Here is a 20942-nt window from a genome sequence, read left to right as displayed (position 1 = left end):
ACTGGCAGGTGATACTGGATGTGCAGACGGGTATGGAGGTCTCCAGGGCAGGTCCAGGAACTCTATACACCACAGCGGGTCAGGAGTCTCTGGCGGCCACAGCGGGTCAGGAGCCTCGGGCGGCCATTGCAGTTCGGGAGCCCTGGGACGCCATTGCAGTTCGGGAGCCCTGGGATGCCAAGGCGGGTCAGGAGCGTCAGGCAGCCATGGCAGTTCGGGAGCCCTGGGACGCCAAGGTGGGTCAGGAACGTCAGGCGGCCAATGCAGTTCGGAAGCCCCACCCACAAGTTCCCCACCCACAGGTATATGCCCCCCCCCAAATTTTCTTGGGGAGTTCGATGGTGGCAGTAGTGGGCTCGTGGGTTGCAGTGAGGTCTGTAGCGGGCTCGTGGGCAAGGAGCTTAGGTGGGAGGTCTGGAGCTGACTCGGGTTCTGGTGCGGAGTCTGGAGCTGACTCTGGCTCGGGTGCGGAGTCTGGAGCTGACTCTGGCTCGGGTGCGAAGTCTGGAGCTGACTCGGGCTCGGGTGCGGAGTCTGGAGCTGACTCGGGCTCGGGTGCGGAGTCTGGAGCTGACTCGGGCTCGGGTGCGGAGTCTGGAGCTGACTCGGGCTCGGGTGCGGAGTCTGGAGCTGACTCGGGCTCGGGTGCGGAGTCTGGAGCAGACTCGGGCTCTGGTGCGGAGTCTGGAGCTGACTGGGGCTCTGGTGCGGAGTCTGGAGCTGACTCGGGCTCTGGTGCGGAGTCTGGAGCTGACTCGGGCTCTGGTGTGGAGTCTGGAGCTGACTCGGGCTCTGGTGCGGAGTCTGGAGCGGGCTCGACGAAGACTGGAGCGGGCTCGGGTGCAGAGTCTGGAGCGGGCTCGGCGAAGACTGGAGCGGCCTCGGCAAAGAGTGGATATGCAATCATTTGTACAGATCTTAATGAGAAGTCAGCACTTGAAGTGTTGCAAAGACTTAAAGATTAACAAAGACTTACAGAGACTTACAAAGGAAATGAAAATCTTTCTAAACCACTGGAATCACTGCTCTAAAGGATAAAACTCGTTTTGTGCAGTGACTTGTTCATTTAGTCAGAGTGAGACAGCAAAAGAAACAGGTATTGCACATGTACGCTAAGGCCAGAATGATGATCTTAAAGTTCCCCTATTAAGCCGGGAACACAACAAAAGATTGCATTGCTGTGGTATTGTTGAAAAAATGAATTTTCACCGGCGTCTGCGCGCACAATAAGTGGGCGGGCAATATGCTATTGTTTCGTTGTGACGTCACAATGAAACGGCTTGGGATTAATTTTACAAACGACTTGTTTAATTGATTCAGAATCGACTCTTACTTTTGAGAGACAATAACTTTATATATGGGTCACTTTCAGATTTAAAACTTTGCAGGATGTTTTCATTCACTTAGAGCTATGTTACACACTACATGAAAGGTAACTTTCAAAAATCCATAATAGGGGCTCTTTAAGAAATGTACAATGCTGTGTAACATCTACTGCTTTTTTAATTTTCATTATGGTGTCAGTTCATACATGTATACTGCTCTGGAGACCTGGAAACCGGCACTAAAAAGTCTGTTCTGAAACCAATATATCAGGCAACTTAATGAGTGGACAAGTGTTATCAATTCTGGAAATGGAGTCAAGAGAGTAGTCCATTAGTCTACAGATTATTAATGTAGTTTTGTTATACATGAAGCAAATGCATGAAGTCCTTATTATTTGGCAATGTTTTTCATTTACTCACCCTCCTGGAATTCGAAAAATGTGTTGTATATTTTGTGGAACACAAAAGAAGATATTTTAGTTAAAAGCCTAAGCTGCTCTTTTCCATTCAGTGAAAGGAGCAGAGACAGTGTAGCACGGAAAAGAGCAGTTTAGAAAGTTAATCTACTTAATTGCTTAGCCTATGTATTTCATACAGAAAAGAAAGTCATACAGGTTTGGAACGACATTAGGGTGAGTAAATGATGATAGAGTTTTCAGTTTTTAGACAAACTAATCTTTTAAAGCTTTCTTAAGACTTAAGAAGAGATGTGCAATCCACATGCCAAGACCTATGAATACTCACAGTGGTTGCTGCTTAAACCTTACTAATGTCGCTCTTGACAGTTTCTGTCCTGGCAGGATATTTGCTTCATTTAATGCTTTAAAGTATGCCAAAACAAGAACCCCTCCTACCCCCACTGTATCTAGCTTTTTTCAAATATATCTACAGGGAGTTTCATTGGGAATTCATGTAGAGCACTATTATGTTTTGGAGAGCTCAAGAATTGGGTTACAGAACATTAGATCTAATATCCCTGTGGTCTTATTGAGTAGTGGGCAACCCTCCAGGCTAATAGCTTTATTGCACCACAGAAACCTTAACCAAGTACGCGTCAGAAGTGCACAGTAATTGCATCCTGACACACGCCCGCCTCTACACGTGAAAAGGATCAGAACAAGAAAGCAAATCTTTCTAAAAAAGGAAGAGAGGTTTTTATGGGACTCTAGATTATTACCTAAAGTCAGCATGAAATCAAAATGGTACATTCCTGTTCTTATTGTGCATGATTCATCACTGCATGTTGCTTCAAATTTTCCAAAAACAAATTGTTTGCCTTCATAATCTTTTATCAAAATACAATGACTTTCTCTGTCCCTGAAACGACTTTCCATTTTGGCTGAGATTCAAAGCCAAATGAATGTGGAAACTGATATCAATTCAATCAAAAACATTTATTTTTTATTTTTTTAGTTCAAGTGTTGGCGTAGTTAGCAATAGCGCAAAACAAAGTGTAAACACTGTAATGCAACCCAAGGCAATGTGGAGCTTATTAGCTGTTTATACTGCAAATTGGACTTGGAAAGCATTGTTTTTGTATGTACTGATTCAGACATAGACAGCGCTCTCTGTTGTTACGTGCTCTGTGTTGTATCCAATGCTGCTCGGTCATTTTAATGGATCTAGCAGATACTAGACTATAAAGACTGGAAAAATGATTTCCATGCGGATGGTCTGGTCTCAAGAGCGCATGCATGTGTGCATTAGCGTGTGTACTAAATCCAGTGGTTGTTTTAGAATCATACGAGACGCCGTAATATAGAATTCATGAGCTTCGTAGTGGAGTCCTCTACCTTGGGGAGCATCTCAATTGCTTTAGGAAAACGTGACAGATTAGAATTGTTTGTCTGAAATGTGGGAAGCTTGGATGTTGAAGAGGGTCTCAGTTACTCTTCAGACTTGTGGCCAGACTTATTCTCCAAGGAATTAGTTCTCCCCTAGGTCAAATGCTCAAAGCTTGCAGTCAGTTCTAGGGTTTCTAGGAGATCATTAGGGGGTTAATGATATCTCAGATCCTCATCTTTTCCTCCTGAGTGTTGGCAAACGTAGACCCAGACATGCCCCCAGCAGACTTCAACGACATCATTCAAGTTCAGTGAGCACAGCAACATTTTCAAGCCTGCTCTCTGGAGTCCAATATTGAGGGTGAAAGGTATGTCTGAAACAGATACAACATGTGTTCTTGTGCATATGCACCACTGCTATAATGTCCATGATGGGGGCCATGTTCCACCTGAGTTCAGTGAGCATGTGTGATGCTTTGTGATGATGTCTTTAATACTCCCCAGTGACAGCATTTGTTTTTTCCCACTGTGTTGAAAGTAGAAATTAGTACAATAATGGCTTTGATGATTGCCTTTTATTTACTTGAAAATATAACCTATTGTAAGTGTGCAGAAACAATTTGGTTAATCACTGTTATTAATATCTTGTACTGTCTGGTCCTCTCTTCACAGTTGCATAACTGTCCAGCATAGATAATAAACCCCAAGCAACTGCTTCAGAAGCCTTTGTAGCATTAAAATGGCTCAAAATGTGAACACTTAAATACTGAAGTAGTGAAGGCTGACGTTTTGATTACGTTTTAGTGTAGAAGCATGGGGTGACTGTAATGGAAATGGAACTGTATAAACCTGGCCTAAATATGAAGCATTTTGACTCAGGCTAAAGGAATTCATTCGATGAGGGTGCCTTCCAGAAACCTCATCCAAAATTGCTCCGGATGCTGGTATCAGCTAAGAGGATAAACTCTAACCTCATTGCCAAAAAAGGATCTAGTTCTTTTTGCCATTGTGTCAGTTTTGTGGTTTGCTTCAGGAAACTCTAAGCCATCAAGAGATTGCGTGTTGCTTCAGGGTGTGTGAAATGAGCCTTCTGTCTAATGATGCACATTTTATAATTGCCATCAAACTGTTGACTCACATTTGAACTTTAAAATAATGGTAGTCATGATGGCGTCAACGTCATTATTGGGATCCCGTGCATGTGTGGCATCCGATTCTGACTTTGTTAAACTCAACATGGCATCCTGTCCTAAGTGATAAAATTTGTGGTTTGTGGTTTATTCAATGAGACATACTTTCTAGCATGGTAACATTTTTTTTTTATTGGTTAACAGCGCAATGTACCTCATGTCTGGCCACAGATGTTGAATGCATCTATCATCAGCTCATCATTTCATTACATCTCATGAATCACTGCTCTTCGGGGCCAAATGCATTCTCTTATTGAGGCCATTCTCCCTTCAAGTTGATTAATCAGATGTACTTATTTTCTTTCCTTAAAATGTCAAACCTTTTTTTATTTAAAGGGATAGTTCTTCTTAAAATAAAAATTAAGTGCCTAATGCAGTATGCTGTTCTTTGGTGTTGTTGAATGTATTATTTAATGAAAATCCTGACCTTGGCCTGACCGGCGCACGTTCGTGACGCACTATTAGTACTACAGTTTACTTCGACTTGCCCAGAAAAAGTACAAAAGTTGTGAGAAATCAAGATTAATGAAAAATAAAAAGTCGCTGCAAGTTATTGTATGCAATGTGAATTTGATCTTTATATGAAATTAAATGTGCATTTAACATGATATTTGACATTGAGTCTGACAGGTTAATGTGGATAAAATATAATTTAGTAAATATTAATAATATTAATAGTTTTTTTTTTTTTTTTTTTTTATTATGCATTGAAATCAATGTTTGTTTTTTTGTAATATTCCAATAAAGTAATGTTACTTAATACTATTAATTCAATCACAAGAGTGAAACAATGAATGCATTTATGGGTCAAGTTCTCTCAGACTTCATGGTTCCCATTTGTATCATTCTCCCATCTGTGTCTTTTTTTAGTTGCCACTAAAACATAAAAATAGGGCATTGTATCAGCATCTTTACAGTTACCAAACCTGAAGTTTGAGCCTGACTCACGTGTGAATGTGTCTGTATTCTGTGCACCACACATCATTTTCTCAGTCTCCATTGTTTCTGGTAGGAAACAGACCAGTGTGTTATCTCAGGAATCACTGTAAACAAAGGCATGGAAGAGGCCACATACAATAGTCTTGTTCATACTCTTTTTGTGGTATTTGAGTTTCCTGAATAAACAGAAGGGAGTCAATGCAGAAGCGGTCATTTCCTACAAGGATTATATTTTTCCTTTTTCCACGATTAGAGCTATTTTCCTTGGTGTGCAGTACAACTGAATGTTTGCAGGTAACAATGTGGGTTTAGAATCTTGTTCAGCTACTATGTCAAAGGTTTTATGATATCATTTGTAACTATGCAATCTTGAAGTCATATTTCACATAAATGGTTACATTTTTATTGCTGGGGGTGAGATTCTGGCACAATGAAGTGTCCTGTATCATGAAAAATGGCCTTCAAGTTTATACTTTCAAATAATTGTCAAATTGTAAAGCTCTTGTTTGTTCTGAGGATCTGCTTTGAAAGTGAGATAAGTAGGGACGCCTAGAAAAGCATTGCTTGTATTATATGGCCCAAAAAACGTATTTTATGTAATTAATAAATTTTACAGCAAAATGCAAGAGTTGGAGAAAGTTTATTTCCTACCAACTGAGATAATAAATCATCTGCTGTAAACTTGGTGATTTGCCTAATGAGATTTCGATAACAAAGAAAGATTTATTCACTAGTCAAATGTGGCTGGGCCAATACCAAAGACTGGCCTTTGTAAAGAGGAAAAGGGAATTCTGTTGAGGCTCATTTTTTTTTTCTCATTTTTTTTAACACCTCTACAAGTGGAGAGGGTGCTTTTTTTATCGACAGCCATGATCAGCTATGTGGGTAAACTGGGCATGTTTCCTGGAATGTCCCAGACAGCAGTATCACTTTCCATCAGGGATTTCAGGCTGTTTCAGACGCTGTTGGTGTTTTCACACTTCTTGCAAACTCTCATTCCTCTGCGGATTGCGGGAAGGTCAAGACTTTGGGGGTTTGATTGCGTATGCTGGGGTGTCTCTTGCTGCAGACAGACATGGCTCCGTTTTAACAGGCAACCCTTCAGCTAACTGAGTAAGCAATACTGTCAGTTGGCTGGGTCAAGACCATTGAGTTCTGACCATTCCATTCATGAAGGCATGATTTGCATGTCTCAGTTTCACATATTTTGACATGAGAAACCTTTACCTACAGTATATCTGTTGACTGATTTGTGTAACTGTTCATTTTAAAACCCCATATGATGAGTAAATAGTGATTTGTAGTGTCAGCATGATTAAATACAACATACAATGCTACTGGCATACAGTTAGCCATTCTAACTTTCTAGACATAAGAACGTGATAAAACAATGGAAAAGTTAATCACTTGTGTTTATGATCACTGATTAGATCTCCAAATACTGATTCAGTCTCTTCTAAGCCAATGAGCAATTGAAACATCAACAAAAATTAACATAAATCAATTGATATTTCTCCTAGTCACTCTGGGATTTATACAATATGGCATGCTTCATTGTTGCAGTAGGAAGGCAATGTTCTGTCCAGCGCATTGACCAAACCCTCTTCAGTATATGTAGCTCTGGTTTAACTCTCTTCTGTAAAATGTATTCCGGTATCTCTCTTAAAGTGATAGTCTACCCGAAAATGAAAATTCTGTTATCATTTACTCCTATTGTTTCAAACCTGGATGACTTTCTTTCTTCTGCGGAATGCAAAAGAAGATATTTTGAAGAAAGTAAACGGTTTCGGTTATCATTGACTTCCACTGTATTTTTTGTCCATACAATTGAACTTAATGAGAATATGTTTAGTCACCAACATTCTTCAAAATATCTTTTTATATTCCGCAGAACAAAGAAAGTCACACAGGTTTGGAATGACGTGAGGGTGAGTAAATGATGACAGAATTGTCATTTTAAGGAACTATCCCTGGAAAGGATTAGTTCACTTCAGAATCACTTCAGCTCTACACGATCCCAGATGAGGAATAAGGGTCTTATCTAGCAAAACAATCGGTCATTTTTTGCCTTGCACTAGCTCTGTGATGTGCCACGCATTATGTAATCACGTTGGAAAGGTCACGTGATACGTAGGCAGAAGTACCATGTTAGGGCGAAAAACTCCATCTCATTTTCTCCTCCAACTTCAAAATCATCCAACATCGTTGTTTTACTTTTTTTTTGTAAAGGCCGTTTGACCATTTCAACGTGGTTATGTAATGCCTGGCGCATTGCAAAGCTAGTGCAAGACGAGCATTTGTGGTTAAAAAAGTATATAAATTTTATTTTTTTTAGAAAATGGCCGATCGTTTTGCTAGACAAAACCCTTATTCCTCGGCTGGGATCGTGTAGAGCCCTTTGAAGCTGCATTTAAACTTCAACCCATTGGTAGCCGTTGAAGTCCACTATATGGAGAAAAATCCTGGAATGTTTTCCTCAAAAACCATAATTTCTTTTTGACTGAAGAAAGAAAGACATAAAGTGAGTAAATTATCAGGAAATTTTAATTCTGAAGTGAACTAATCCTTTAAGGGAAAATTAAAAAAAAAAAATGTTCAGGTATGTGGTATTGTGTCTTTCCCTAAGAAAAAGTTCAATGACAAAATAAATATAAAGTATGTTACTGAGGAATTCTCTGTAGCGTAAGCTGACAGGCTTCTTTTCCCCAGTTTTATTCCGTTTCTCTGTCTTATCAGGAACATTCAGAGCCAGACCTGGTGGAGCAGTTACGTTCAGCGGGTAGCGTGGATGAACTTATGAGGATAGTTTACCCCAGCTACTGGAGCATGCTGAAGTGTCGTTCCAAGGCCGGATCACGCTTGCCTCACAGAGAATACGGCTCCACAGAAACAAGGTCGGAGGAGGCCTCCTTTGCGGCTGCTTTCATCAATCTTGAAATTATTAAAAGTGAGTGACTATTAATTTAAGACCAGCACAGATTGTGCTGGCAGTGTTTTTTTTTTTTTTTTCTTCTTTTTGGTCATTATTGTCTTAGAGCCAAGAATTTTTTATGCTTTTTGACAGTCCTGACACAAAGTTTCTTTAGGATGCCAAAAATGTGTCAGACCCTGATCTGCAGTAACTGCAGTGCTTACAAATCCATGCATTTCACTGCTGGCCTTTTTTTAATGTGCCTCTTCTTCCTGTCTCGCTGCGCTTCCTCCAGGTATTGAGACAGAGTGGAGAAAGACCCTGTGCATGCCACGCCAAGTTTGTTTAGATGTGGGGAAAGAGTTTGGGGCAGCTACAAACACCTTCTATAAACCACCCTGCGTGTCTGTCTACAGATGTGGGGGCTGCTGTAACAGTGAGGAGCATCAGTGCGTGAACATCAGCACTTCATACATCAGCAAGACGGTGAGTGATTCTTTCAGCATGTGCCTATGTCCATAAATATGTTTGTGTGAAGGAGGATTGAACCAATGATTAGCAGTATTGACCTTAAAGTGTAACTTCACCGATTTTCAACCTGCTTTGTATTGTTACAATGTCGGTAGTATATGTAAATGAACAAAGTTTACTCATTCCCTGTGTTACCTGGTCTGAGAAATTCACATTTAATTCACATTTAATTGTCATCCGATGGACTTTTGACAGCTCCAGGACTTATGTGAAAACTACAGATTATACTTCCGCATTTTTGTATCACTGCCCATGAGCAATCAATCGGATCGACAGATCCGATTAACAAAACGGTTATAACTGTATCATACTTTGTCTACTCTTTACTCTTTAAGCAGCATTATGGTAAAAAAGTAACACTATGGCAGCAGCTTTCTTACCTGTATGTGACAGCGTTTTGCTTCAGGGGGCGGAACTGACAGGATGGCAGTTTCTTTCAGTTTTCCCCTCTATTTGGCATAAAACACTGTGTTTGTGGTCATCCATTCTGAAATGTTGACTACAAACACGGATGTTTTTCAGATTTTCCACTGCAGTGTTCTCTCCGTACTTATGATTCTCTACAGCCTTTAACCACTGCCTACAACAAGCTGGATCCTTCCCTGGAAACCAAAAGTAACTCAATCCCGCTAAACGTCTACTCTTTGAATTGCGCCCGGAAATAATACAAAATATATCTAAAAGTTTGCTAAGAAGTATTTCCTACTAAAGCCAGGTGGTATTTGACTCTGGAAAGGGCATCCATATCAGACTGGTGAGAGTGGCCTTGGATGGCAACATGCCCAGTGCATTATGGGTGTTGAAGTTTTCCTACCTATTTGGCAAAAGGGCAGACAACAGCCTTTTTCCTATTTTTTTTCTCTAGCATTGATTTCAATTTATTTTGTCTTTCTATATTTAGCCAAGATTTATTGAAAGTCTATTTTGCCAGACGTGAAGTACTCCTTTAATAGTTTGGGAATGCAGGAATAATGACTTCAAAATGAACAATAAATTCTGTTGAATGATAAATATTCATTAGATAGGATATATATAGTTACTTTATGGAAACTAAAAATATACTGTAAATGAAGTGCAGAGTTATTTTTAAAAACGGGATTTTCATTTAAATTTAACACACTACCAGTTTATTTCTGAATACAGATGCAGATTATTTTTTCATTGCATCAAATGCACATATGCAGGCAACTGCTTTGCTGCATACCCTTAACTAACATCTTATATTTAAATCCATTTCTCCCTCAATATATTAAAATTGTAAACTTTAATAATCTTCAATCAAAATGTTCATTACTGCTTTGAATAAAAGTGTCTGCTTTTGTTTTAAAGCCTAGTCCCCAGTGCAGAGAGAACTAATCTGTTAAGCTTTGATTTAGAGAGTTGTGGACAAGGCAGGGGTTTGGTTGGGAGTTCATGGCTGTGAATTATTTGCAAGAAGGCCTCCTTTAATTGCCCACTTATTTTGGGTGGGCTGACCTTAGCAGGCAATGGGTTCTCCTCTTGTGATTTAAACCATGACGCCCTCCCACCAGTTGAGCATCTGAGCAGGTCAAGGTCTCCATGTCCACGCTACTGCACTAAGAGACGTAACACTCCCATTCTGGGCACAAAGCCTGAAAAACAGATGCAATGTGAAGATGTTTCAAAATTTTTTAGTAAGATTTGGATTATGAAATTACAAGCTCTAGGTTTCATTGACGAAATGATTGGGTCAAGAGTAAAATACGCATGAGATGAACATGATTGTATTTTGAATGAATGGTATTAGTATTGATACGATATTGACATTAGCACAATATAATGGAATGACAACAAGACTTCAAGAGTGAAATATCAAGTTTATATCTGTGATGTAACTGTGACAAGGGAAACTGTTAGCTTGTCACCTAACAAAAAAAAAAAAAAAACATTAAATGGACTTTTGGTTTCGTCTGACCCTTGTCTCACCTGCACATATGTAATACTCAGGTCTAGCAGACTGTTAATACTGCAGTAAAGTCATTTTATCATCAAGACTGGTGGGCTGACAGATTTACAGAGTGATCAAGTGAAGCATTTAGGATCACTTGTCCTGGTAAAGGCAGTGAACAACAAAATATTGGAGTTCTGCAAACATCAAAGAGAGAGGGTATTTCACAAGCTTTTGACCCTATTCCATTTAGCCAGTTCAGTCTTCTGTATGCTGATGAGAGCTGGGCTGTTAGTCATTCCATTGTTCTTGATTAACATTAGGTGTTAATGGCCCTTTTAAGAAAGTAAAAATAGTTTTCTTATACTTACATTGTGCCTTTTGTATTGTCTGTGTATTCTGGATTGATGTCTGATACAGTATATTTTCACAAATTTTGAATGCTAAAGCAGTTATCTTTAGATGTCCTGTAATTATGCAATTAGAAAGTGGCTATATGATGCTTCTGTGTACATAAGAGACAGAAGAAGATGAGTCCATGGAAGAAAAGAGTCAGAAAAGAATCTTAGCCGAGTGAAGTGAACCAGCCAGTGGGTTCGGGGATGAGACTGGAATATCCCATAAATCCCTTCCTCATCAGACATAATTCATTTATGTGTGCCTTGAGAGTGATTTGTTAATCCAACAGGAGCTAAAATGGGAGGTTTAACATTCCAGAATGTTTGGAAGCTTGTTTGTTTGTTTATCCTACTAAAAGAATTTTCTGCCTTGGTTCATGAAGGTTTCTATAGCAGCCATATTTATGTCAAAGAGACCGCACTGAGTATAAATAAGAGTTTAGTAAATAGACAAGACAATACATACTAAAAATGAAATTTATGTCATCTATGACTCAGCCTCATATTGTTCCAGGCCTGTGTGACTTTCTTTCTATGTTCTTTTCTGTGCAATTACAATTGTCTACTGAAGCTTTCAAACTTCAGAAAAAAAGACCATAAAAGGTCAACATAAAAGTATCCTAAAAGTGGTGAGTTACCACTTGCAGCTCACTGTAGGTAAAGTTTATAAGGTTATCGTAATTCACTGATGCTATTGTATAGGATCAGAACACTTATAGCACACAAGTTATATGGTGCTTCAAAGCAACAAGCCTATTCTTCAGAAATTCTCCTCTTATGTTCCACAGAAGAAAGAAAGTCATATGCATTTGGAGCAACATAAGGGTGAGTAAATGAGGACAGAATTTTCATTTCTGGGCCAACTGCCCCGTTAAGGAATTCACTGAATCGTGTAGATTAATCAGACCCAATGATGCTTTTAGGCAAATTTATTTTTTGAAAGCACAGCTTCTCTAATAAGAAAAAGCATACCTTCTCTCCAGTTTCCAGTTATAAAAAACATTCTCATTAAAAAAAAAAAAAAAAACTCATTGTCATTTATGATATATACAGGTGCATCTCAATAAATTAGAATGTCGTGGAAAAGTTCATTTATTTCAGTAATTCAACTCAAATTGTGGAACTCGTGTATTAAATATATTCAGTGCACACAGACTGAAGTACTTTAAGTCTTTGGTTCTTTTAATTGTGATGATTTTGGCTCACATTTAACAAAAAACCCACCAATTCACTATCTTAATAAATAAGAATACTTCATAAGATTAATACAAAAAGGATATTTTAAACAGAAATGTCAGACTTCTGAAAAGTATGTTAATTTCTATGCACTCAATACTTGGTTGGGCCTCCTTTTGCATGAATTACTGCATCAATGTGGCGTGGCATGGAGGCGATCAGACTGTGGCACTGCTCAGGTGTAATGGAAGCCCAGGTTGCTTTGATAGCGGCCTTCAGGTCATCTGCATTGTTGGGTCTGGTGTCTCTCATCTTCCTCTTGACAATACCCCATAGACAATCTTCTCAAGCCTGCGGCCATTCCTTTCACTTGTACGCCTTTTCCTACCACACTTTTTCCTTCCAGTCAACTTTCCATGAATATCCTTTGGCACAGCACTCTGCGAACAGCTCTTTCAGCAGTGACCCTCTGTGGCTTACCCTCATTGTAGAGGGTCTTGATGATCAACTGTCAAGTCAGTAGACTTCCCCATGACTGCTGTTGGGATTATTGACCTAAACCCAGTATTTATACACTGAGAATGGTCATTTAATAGAACATGAAATTAAATATTCTAATAATTTGAGAGACTGATTTTTTTATTTTGATGAGCAGAAAGCTGTAATCATCAAAATGAAAACAAAAAAGTCTGGAAATATTTTACTTTGTCTAATAAATCTAAAATATATTTAAGTTTCACTTTTTAAATTAAATTGCAGAAAAAAAACTACTTTTTCATGATATTGTAATTTATTGAGATGCATCTGTATTTTATGACATAAAAATAAAACTATATGTACTTGGCTATTTTAGCAGCACATTCCCGTTACTACCCCTTATGATTGCACATTCAACATAAATTCCTTGGAATGTTTCCTCATAGCTGGAGGAAGTTTTGATTTATTGGTCGATTTGCCTACCTTGCAAATTATTTTGCACGAGTTCCCCATTTCCCATTTCCCCTTACCAGTTTGTTTGATCAGACTGTAGTTGTGGTTGTGTCTGTACACTGATTTCACAGAAAGGCTGTGCAATCACAGTTGCACAACTCCTTTAGACATAAATCCATTCATTAATCTTGATTTAGATATAATTGACTGCCCACAATTCATTTTGACATCTAGCAAACTTGAAACTCATGCGGTTTCACTTCTTATGTCAGTTAGTCTGCATTAGTCTGATTTTATTGAAAATGTGACCTTTATTCTATTTTTATTCTGCAGTTGTTTGAAATCACAGTTCCTATCAAGCAAGGGACCAAGCCAGTTACCATAAGCTTCGCCAACCACACTTCCTGCAGCTGTTTGTCAAAACTGGATGTGTACCGACAGCGGCACTCAATCATACGAAGGGCCCTACCAGAGTAAGTGTTCACACTCCTTCAAATCTCCCTAAGCACTGTTTTAGAAGTGTGTACACCCAAATGTTTTATGTCAAGAGTTTAGCATGCTATATACTTTCATTTTTTAGTATTCCCTCATTTCTCTGCTGTTTTGAATTTTTGAGGGGTTAGAAAAAAATGTCAGTGTTAGACTGGCGGGGCACAACGCCATAACAGCTTAAGGCTGTCTACACTGAACGTGACAAATCATCGTTCCAAATCCATTTGTACTTTTGTCGGAAGTAGCACAAGCGAATGGAGTTAAGTTAGAACTAGAACAGGGAATCAGTTTATTCCATGTATAGACAGTATTACTGATTATAATGGGTATAAGAGTGGCATTTTGAGTATCAATATGAAACTGTAGAGATTTCCTTTGAAGGTTGGGAGCATTTTAGCTACTTTCCATTGTCTAGTCAGTCACCTAAATAGGCAACTCTTAAACATCATAGACCTCATAAGTGATCCATTTGGAGCCCTCTAGGTAGCAATGCTGCATACCACATAAGAGACTAGACAAATTAGAATGTTGGGTAACACTTTATTTTAAAGTGTCCTTGTTACACATAGTTACTATAGTAATAACTATAAATGATGCATAAATACATGTAACTAACCCCAAACCAAACCCTAATCTAACCCTATTCCTAATGTAAGTGCATGTACAGTGGCATGAAAAAGTATGTGAACCCCTTGCAGAATCTGTGAAAATGTGAATTATTTTAATAAAATAAGAGGGATAATAAAAAAATGCATGTTATTTTTTGTTTAGTACTGTCCTGAGTAAGATATTTTACGTAAAAGATGTTTGCATTTAGTTCACAAGACAAAACAATAGCTGGATTTATTAAAATAACCCCATTCATAAGTATGTGAACCATTGATTCTCAATACTGTGTGTGGTTACCTGATGATCCACGACTGTTTTTTTGTTTTGTAATGGTTGTTCATGAGTCTCTTGTTTGTCCTGAGCAGTTAAACTGAGCTCTGTTCTTCAGAAAAATCCTCCATGTCCTGCAGATTCATCAATTTTCAAGCATTTTTGCATATTTGAACCCTTTCCAGCAGTGACTGTAGGATTTTGAGATCTGTGTTTTCACACTGAGGACAACTGAGGGACTCAAACTCAACTATTAAAAAAGGTTCAAACATTCACTGATGCTCCAGAAGGAAACACGATGCATTAAGAGCCGAGGGGTGAAAACTTTTGAACAGGATGAAGATGTCACAATTTTTCTTATTATATTTAAATATCGTTGTTTTTCATTTAGTACTGCCCTTCGGAACCAACAGAAGATACTTGCATGTTTCCCAGCAGAAAAATTAAGTACAATTTACCTTGATATTTGAATTCAAAAGTTTTCACCCCTCGGCTCTTAATGCATCGTGTTTCCTTCTGGAGCATCAGTGAATGTTTGAACCTTTTTTAATAGTTGAGTTTGAGTCCCTCAGTTGTCCTCAGTATGAAAACACAGATCTCAAAATCCTACAGTCACTGCTGGAAAGGGTTCAAATATGCAAAAATGCTTGAAAATTGATGAATCTGCAGGACATGGAGGATTTTTCTGAAGAACAGAGCTCAGTTTAACTGCTCAGGACAAACAAGAGACTCATGAACAACCATCACCAAACAAAAAAACAGTTGTAGATCATCAGGTAACCACACACAGTATTGAGAATCAATGGTTCACAAACTTTTGAATGGGGCCATTTTAATAAATTCAGCTATTGTTTTGTCTTGTGAACTAAATGCAAACATCTTTTATGTAAAATATCTTACTCAGGACAGTACTAAACAAAAAATAACATGCATTTTTTATTATCCCTCTTATTTTATTAAAATAATTCTCATTTTCACAGATTCTGCAAGGGGTTCACATACTTTTTCATGCCACTGTAGTTGATATTACTCAGTACTTAAATGTATATAATTACACTGAAACAAGTAAACCTTAAAATAAAGTTGCTTTTGGAGAATGCTGCTAAAGGTGCGGTCACATTTCCCATTATTCATCAAATTTTCAAAAATTTGTTGATTTTGCAACTGCTTCAAGCTGGTTATGTGGTTTCCCAGTGTTGACCAACAGAAAGCTGCTTGATTTTAAAAAGACTTCTGTGTGAGCTGAGCATCATACATCACTACACTATCGACATACACACTGGTCCTAATTTGCACTAATGTGACTTCACCTTAAGCCTATATGAGCTAATAATCTAATTAATATCAACACAAACACAGTAGCACATACAAATATTGACCTTTTTAATCCCTCTGAACTTTTTTATTAACACTTATTTATAATTAATATAATTATTTGAATTTAAAAAGTTTGTTTACAATAATATTATGATAGGGTAACTTATGAAGATGAAGTATCACTCCAAGACATTCAAGATATTGACTTTATATTGTATACCAAATGTGCTTTGGCCTTGCGTAGCATCTCATCAGCGGATATGTGGCTGCGCTAATGTGTGTATTTTGGATGTAACTGCACACCCAATGACGTACAGTAGCTCATCAAATTGATTTTCATATTGGCGGTATGGTGTGGCCACCCATTGTTAAGGCTGACAGAGAACTTCCTGTTCATCTGTTGTTGCAGGAATTTCGTCAGGAAAATCCCTGTAGAGAATCTTAATGAACTTACCGTGCAGTGTACAGACTTGATTAACTAATCAGCACCGACATGTGAGCTACAAAGCAGATACATGTATATTATTTTGTTCCCTAATGACAAAATGTATTTTATTTGTAACAGGTGTTCAAATAATAATAATAATAATAATAAAAAGTTAAATTAATTTTAAGCTGGTGGTACCTAATTGTTAATGCTGGTTGCACGCAATTTGTGGGTTTGATTCCAGGTATTTTTGACTTAGTAAAGACCATGAATCCCAACTTGCAGTTCTGACCAAAGGTTTATCACTGCTTTTAATATATTATAAGTTGCTTTGGATCAAAGCATTGTCTAAACGATAAGGAAACGGTTAATAGAACTTGCATTTTATGCTTTATGCAATGCATATGGATGAAAAACTAGATTCAGATTTAACCATTTTAGGGTTACTAATTAGGTTGTAATGACCCCCCTTGACTCATACCACATGTACATTAAAAGGCTTACAATAGTTTTGCAGGGCTGAGAGAGTATTTATTACAAACTCAAACCAATATTGCCCATTATGGATCACACTGTGTCATCTTAAGCATATCGAAATGCTTAATGTGATACACAGAGCAACACTGATGGCTTTGAGTTTTAGCCATCAGAGATAAAGAGAGAGACAGAAAGTTATACGCCTAAACATATTTTTTTCTCTAGTCTCAAACCCAATTTCTTTTTCTCTGATACCTTCACCTCTTCCCTTGCCATCATAGTGAAGGATAGAGAAGTCATTCTAATGAGAGTAGGGTGGAGCGGAGACACACAGCGAGAACCGTGAACTGAGAAAGATGATGAATCAACTCTGAAACTTTCTTCAAATTTCCTACCACATCAGTTTGAAAGTTCAGCTGAGCTGAAGTTTTCTGTAATGCAAAGCTTAGCATATTCAGCATTTTTATATTATGCAGTACTTATTCATTATTTAATGTACATTCAGTTCAGAATTTCATGAAACTCATATATTTACATACAGTATACTGTATATTCATAACTGAAAGTGTATAAACTGATCATTTAGGCATTATATACAAATCTGTTTTAAATCTGATTATCTGATTGAATATTTAGTAAATATGTCTTATGATATCAGTTATCAGTGGCATACATTTTCTTGACTAAAATGGGCTAAGAGAGCTCCCTAGATGTTGGGAAACCCAGTTTTGGATCATGAAATGCGAGTTCCAATTACACACTACTAAACTTTTTGCCAATGACTTAAAGGGTTAGTTCACCAAAAAATGAAAATAATAAAATAAAAAAACTCATCTTTCATCTGAAAGGAGAAAGTCATATACACCTAGGATGGCTTGAGGGTGAGCAAATCATGTGGTAATTTTCATTTTTTGGGTGAACTATCCCTTTAATGCTGTTGTACAAAAGCAATAACACACTGTAGTTTGTGCTAAATCGTGGTTATTGGCATGGCTGTGCTATGGTCATGTTTTTGCATGCCAGTAACCATAATGTAGCTCGACCTCTAGTGTGTTTTTGCATAAACATTACAGGTGTTGATCTCATAAAACATCCTGGAAATGAGTTGCAAAATACTGTCTTAAATAGAATGGGAACCCTGAGTCTGTTTTCTATCAGTCATTTTTTTTTTTTTAGAATGAAGCACAGCCCCTGTTTTCAACCCTGCGTTGTTCCCTCGCATACTTTGTGTAAATGTTTATCATTTTATCCCCTCACAGAATGAAGGATTAGCCCAATCTCCTGTTCGTGACAGAAGTCAACATGCTAAACAGTGACTCACTGGCATGTGTACGCAGAGGAAAGGAGAGAAAAGAGTGAAAAAGACTTGTTAGTAATGTACGCTTTGTGTGCAAAAACAGCTCCTGCTCTTTCCGTGTGGAGGAAACGTATCGATCCCACATGTGTGGCATTGGAAGCCAGTACGTTACGCCATTGCTCAGAGATCTGTTTGCAAACAGGAGAAGAAAGCATCACAGAGATGTTGGCTGTTTTGGGAAAGGCAGAGAGAGTGACATTCTTTGAAAATCAGCCTTTACACATACAGTGCGGTGCTGCCATTGAACGTTTAATGACTTTGTTTTTCAGAACACTCCGTCAGATGTGTCTCTCAAACGAGAACGGCATTATGTCAGTAATGAAACTAGATGAACTAGTCAACAACTTTTACTTGTCTTTTAATGCTGGTTAGTAATTTGCATTGTATATTTGGTGCTGCATAGTGTATTCAAGACAAAAATGAGCATTTCCTGCACTGTTATACCAGTTGAGCTAAAGTAACTTCATTATAACTAACGAACATCATGCACTGTAAAACTCAATAAGTTCAAAACATTTGAGGAAACTTATTACCTCGAAACATTTAAGTAAACTAACTGATTTTTTAAGTTAGTAGAACTTAACATTTTTGTGACAAGTGGGGTGAGGCCGAGAGCCGTGGAAGCGGAGCAAGGACAGTGTGGTGCACAGGTGTCTCTCATTAACAATCACGTCACCGGCATCCCTTCACTCCCACAGTTCTCAGCCTCGCCCAACTCATCATAATGTCAATTAGATGCAGTATATTTACATAAACATCACATTCAGATCTTGGATAAAGGTTAGATAGCAAGTAACATATGCTATTATAACAATCAAAAAGACTGTCATTATATACTTGCATGTATATAATCAAACAACATACAGTATATGTGTTCTTAAAAGTTTTGCAGCCCATCCTCAACCTAACCACAGGCTCTGCTCTTCACCACAGTGGTACAAAACCCTACAAAACTAACATAACAGAACCCCCTGTAAATCCCTTAATAATAACTTATTTCTCCCTATGTTAATTTTTAACATATGTTTTCCTTATACAGCCTGACGCAAAGCATGCTGATAATTAAAAATCTGCTGCAACTCAATCATATTAAGTTAAGCTTACTCAAATCTAATTTTGAGTTCATGCAACTTTTTCATATTAAATTCAATGAACTTTCATTATTATTTGAGTGAAATGAACTCATTTCATTTAATTAATTACACTGTTCGGTTTTGCAGTGTGGTGTCTACAGATGTCTTGAGAATTTCAAGCATTTTGCTTCACAACAAACTGCTTCCATAAATCAAAGTGTTAAAAGGGATAGTTCACCTAAAATTGAAAATCCTTTCACGTACTCAACCTCATGTGGTTTCAAACCCATGAGACACTTGTTCATCTTCAAAATACAAATGAAGTTCAATGAATCCTGAGATATTTCTGTCCTCCTTTGAAAGTCAATTTCACCAAAACGTTGATGCTTCAAAATGTTCACAAAGACATAGTAAAAGTAATCCATGAATCGAGCAGTTTAATCTAAGTCTTCTGGAGAGACACAATCACTTTATAAAATGAAAAGATTTAAAGGTGCCCTCGAATGAAAAATTGAATTTATCTTGGCATAGTCAAATAACAAGAGTTCAGTACATGGAAATGACATACATTGAGTCTCAAACTCCATTGTTTCCTCCTCCTTATATAAATCTCATTTGTTTAAAAGACCTCCGAAGAACAGGCGAATCTCAACATAACACCGACTGTCACGTAACAGTCAGGGTGTACGCCCCCAATATTTGCATATGCCAGCCCATGTTCCCAACATTATGAAAGGCATTACACAAGGGCAGGCATTAACATCTGGAGCAGCACAGCCGAATCATCAGACTAGGTAAGCAAGCAAGAACAATAGCAAAAAATGGCAGATGGAGCAATAATAACTGACATGATCCATGATAACATGATATTTTTAGTGATATTTGTGAACTGTCTTTCTAAATGTTTCGTTACCATGTTGCTAATGTACTGTTAAATGTGGTTAAAGTTACCATCGTTTCTTACTGTATTCACGGAGACAAGAGCCGTCGCTATTTTCATTATTGAACACTTGCAGTCTGTATAATTCATAAACACAACTTCATTCTTTATAAATCTCTCCAACAGTGTAGCATTAGCCGTTAGCCATGGAGCATAGCCTCAAACTCATTCAGAATCAAATGTAAACAATATAACAGTATACAATACTCACATAATCTGACGCATGCATGACGAACACTTTGTAAAGATCCATTTGATGGTTATATTAGCTGTGTAAACTTTGTTTATGCACTGTTTAAGGCAAGCGCGAGCTCCATGGGCGGAGAGCACGAGAAGTAAAGGGGCAGCAGCATTAATCGGCTCATATTTAATGATGTCCCAAAATAGGCAGTTAAAAAAATTAATAAAAAAAAATCTATGGGGTATTTTGAGCTGAAACTTCACAGACACATTCAGGGGACACCTTAGACTTATATTACATCTTGTAAAAAAACGTTCGAGGGCACCTTTAATTTAGGCTTTTATTCACATTAATCAACACTGATCAATGCACATCAAACATGGATAGGAAGCTCAACCATGCTTGACTTGCAAGAACAAACACTACTAATTCTCGCACATCAACCAAGGATGTTTGATCTTCCGTTCACCATATCTAATGTGCTCTGCATGAGGTGGACGAAAATATCGAGAGTTTGGAGTGGCATGAGGGTGACTAATGAAATGACAGGATTAAAATTTTTGGGTGAACTAAACCTTTAATTGTTTATCTAAAATGTTTGCATGTCAAATCAAACCATGTAAATGATAAAAAGCAACTCATGAGTCCCTCAGTGAAGAACTGGAGAAAAGAACTGTTTATTGTTATGTGTTTCAGCGCTGTTTTT

General features: G+C 37.9%; 1 protein-coding gene across 2 annotated transcripts in view; it reads left to right on the top strand.

Moving 5' to 3' along the window:
• vegfc (vascular endothelial growth factor c) overlaps nucleotides 1-20942 on the top strand; it is a 42984-nt gene that overhangs the window by 4646 nt on the left and 17396 nt on the right. Inside the window, exons 2-4 of one of the 2 annotated variants that reach the window (XM_048196720.1) lie at nucleotides 7975-8132; nucleotides 8566-8635; nucleotides 13427-13566. In XM_048196720.1, the coding sequence (XP_048052677.1) occupies nucleotides 7975-8132; nucleotides 8566-8635; nucleotides 13427-13566 (368 nt within the window). Of the gene's footprint in view, nucleotides 1-7974; nucleotides 8186-8444; nucleotides 8636-13426; nucleotides 13567-20942 lie in introns of both variants that reach the window. The other variant, XM_048196719.1, reaches the window with a different exon arrangement.

This window comes from Megalobrama amblycephala, linkage group LG7 (assembly GCF_018812025.1).
Source record: "Megalobrama amblycephala isolate DHTTF-2021 linkage group LG7, ASM1881202v1, whole genome shotgun sequence".
Classification (NCBI taxonomy): Eukaryota; Metazoa; Chordata; class Actinopteri; order Cypriniformes; family Xenocyprididae; genus Megalobrama; species Megalobrama amblycephala.
This window is presented reverse-complemented; position numbering and strand designations above follow the sequence as displayed.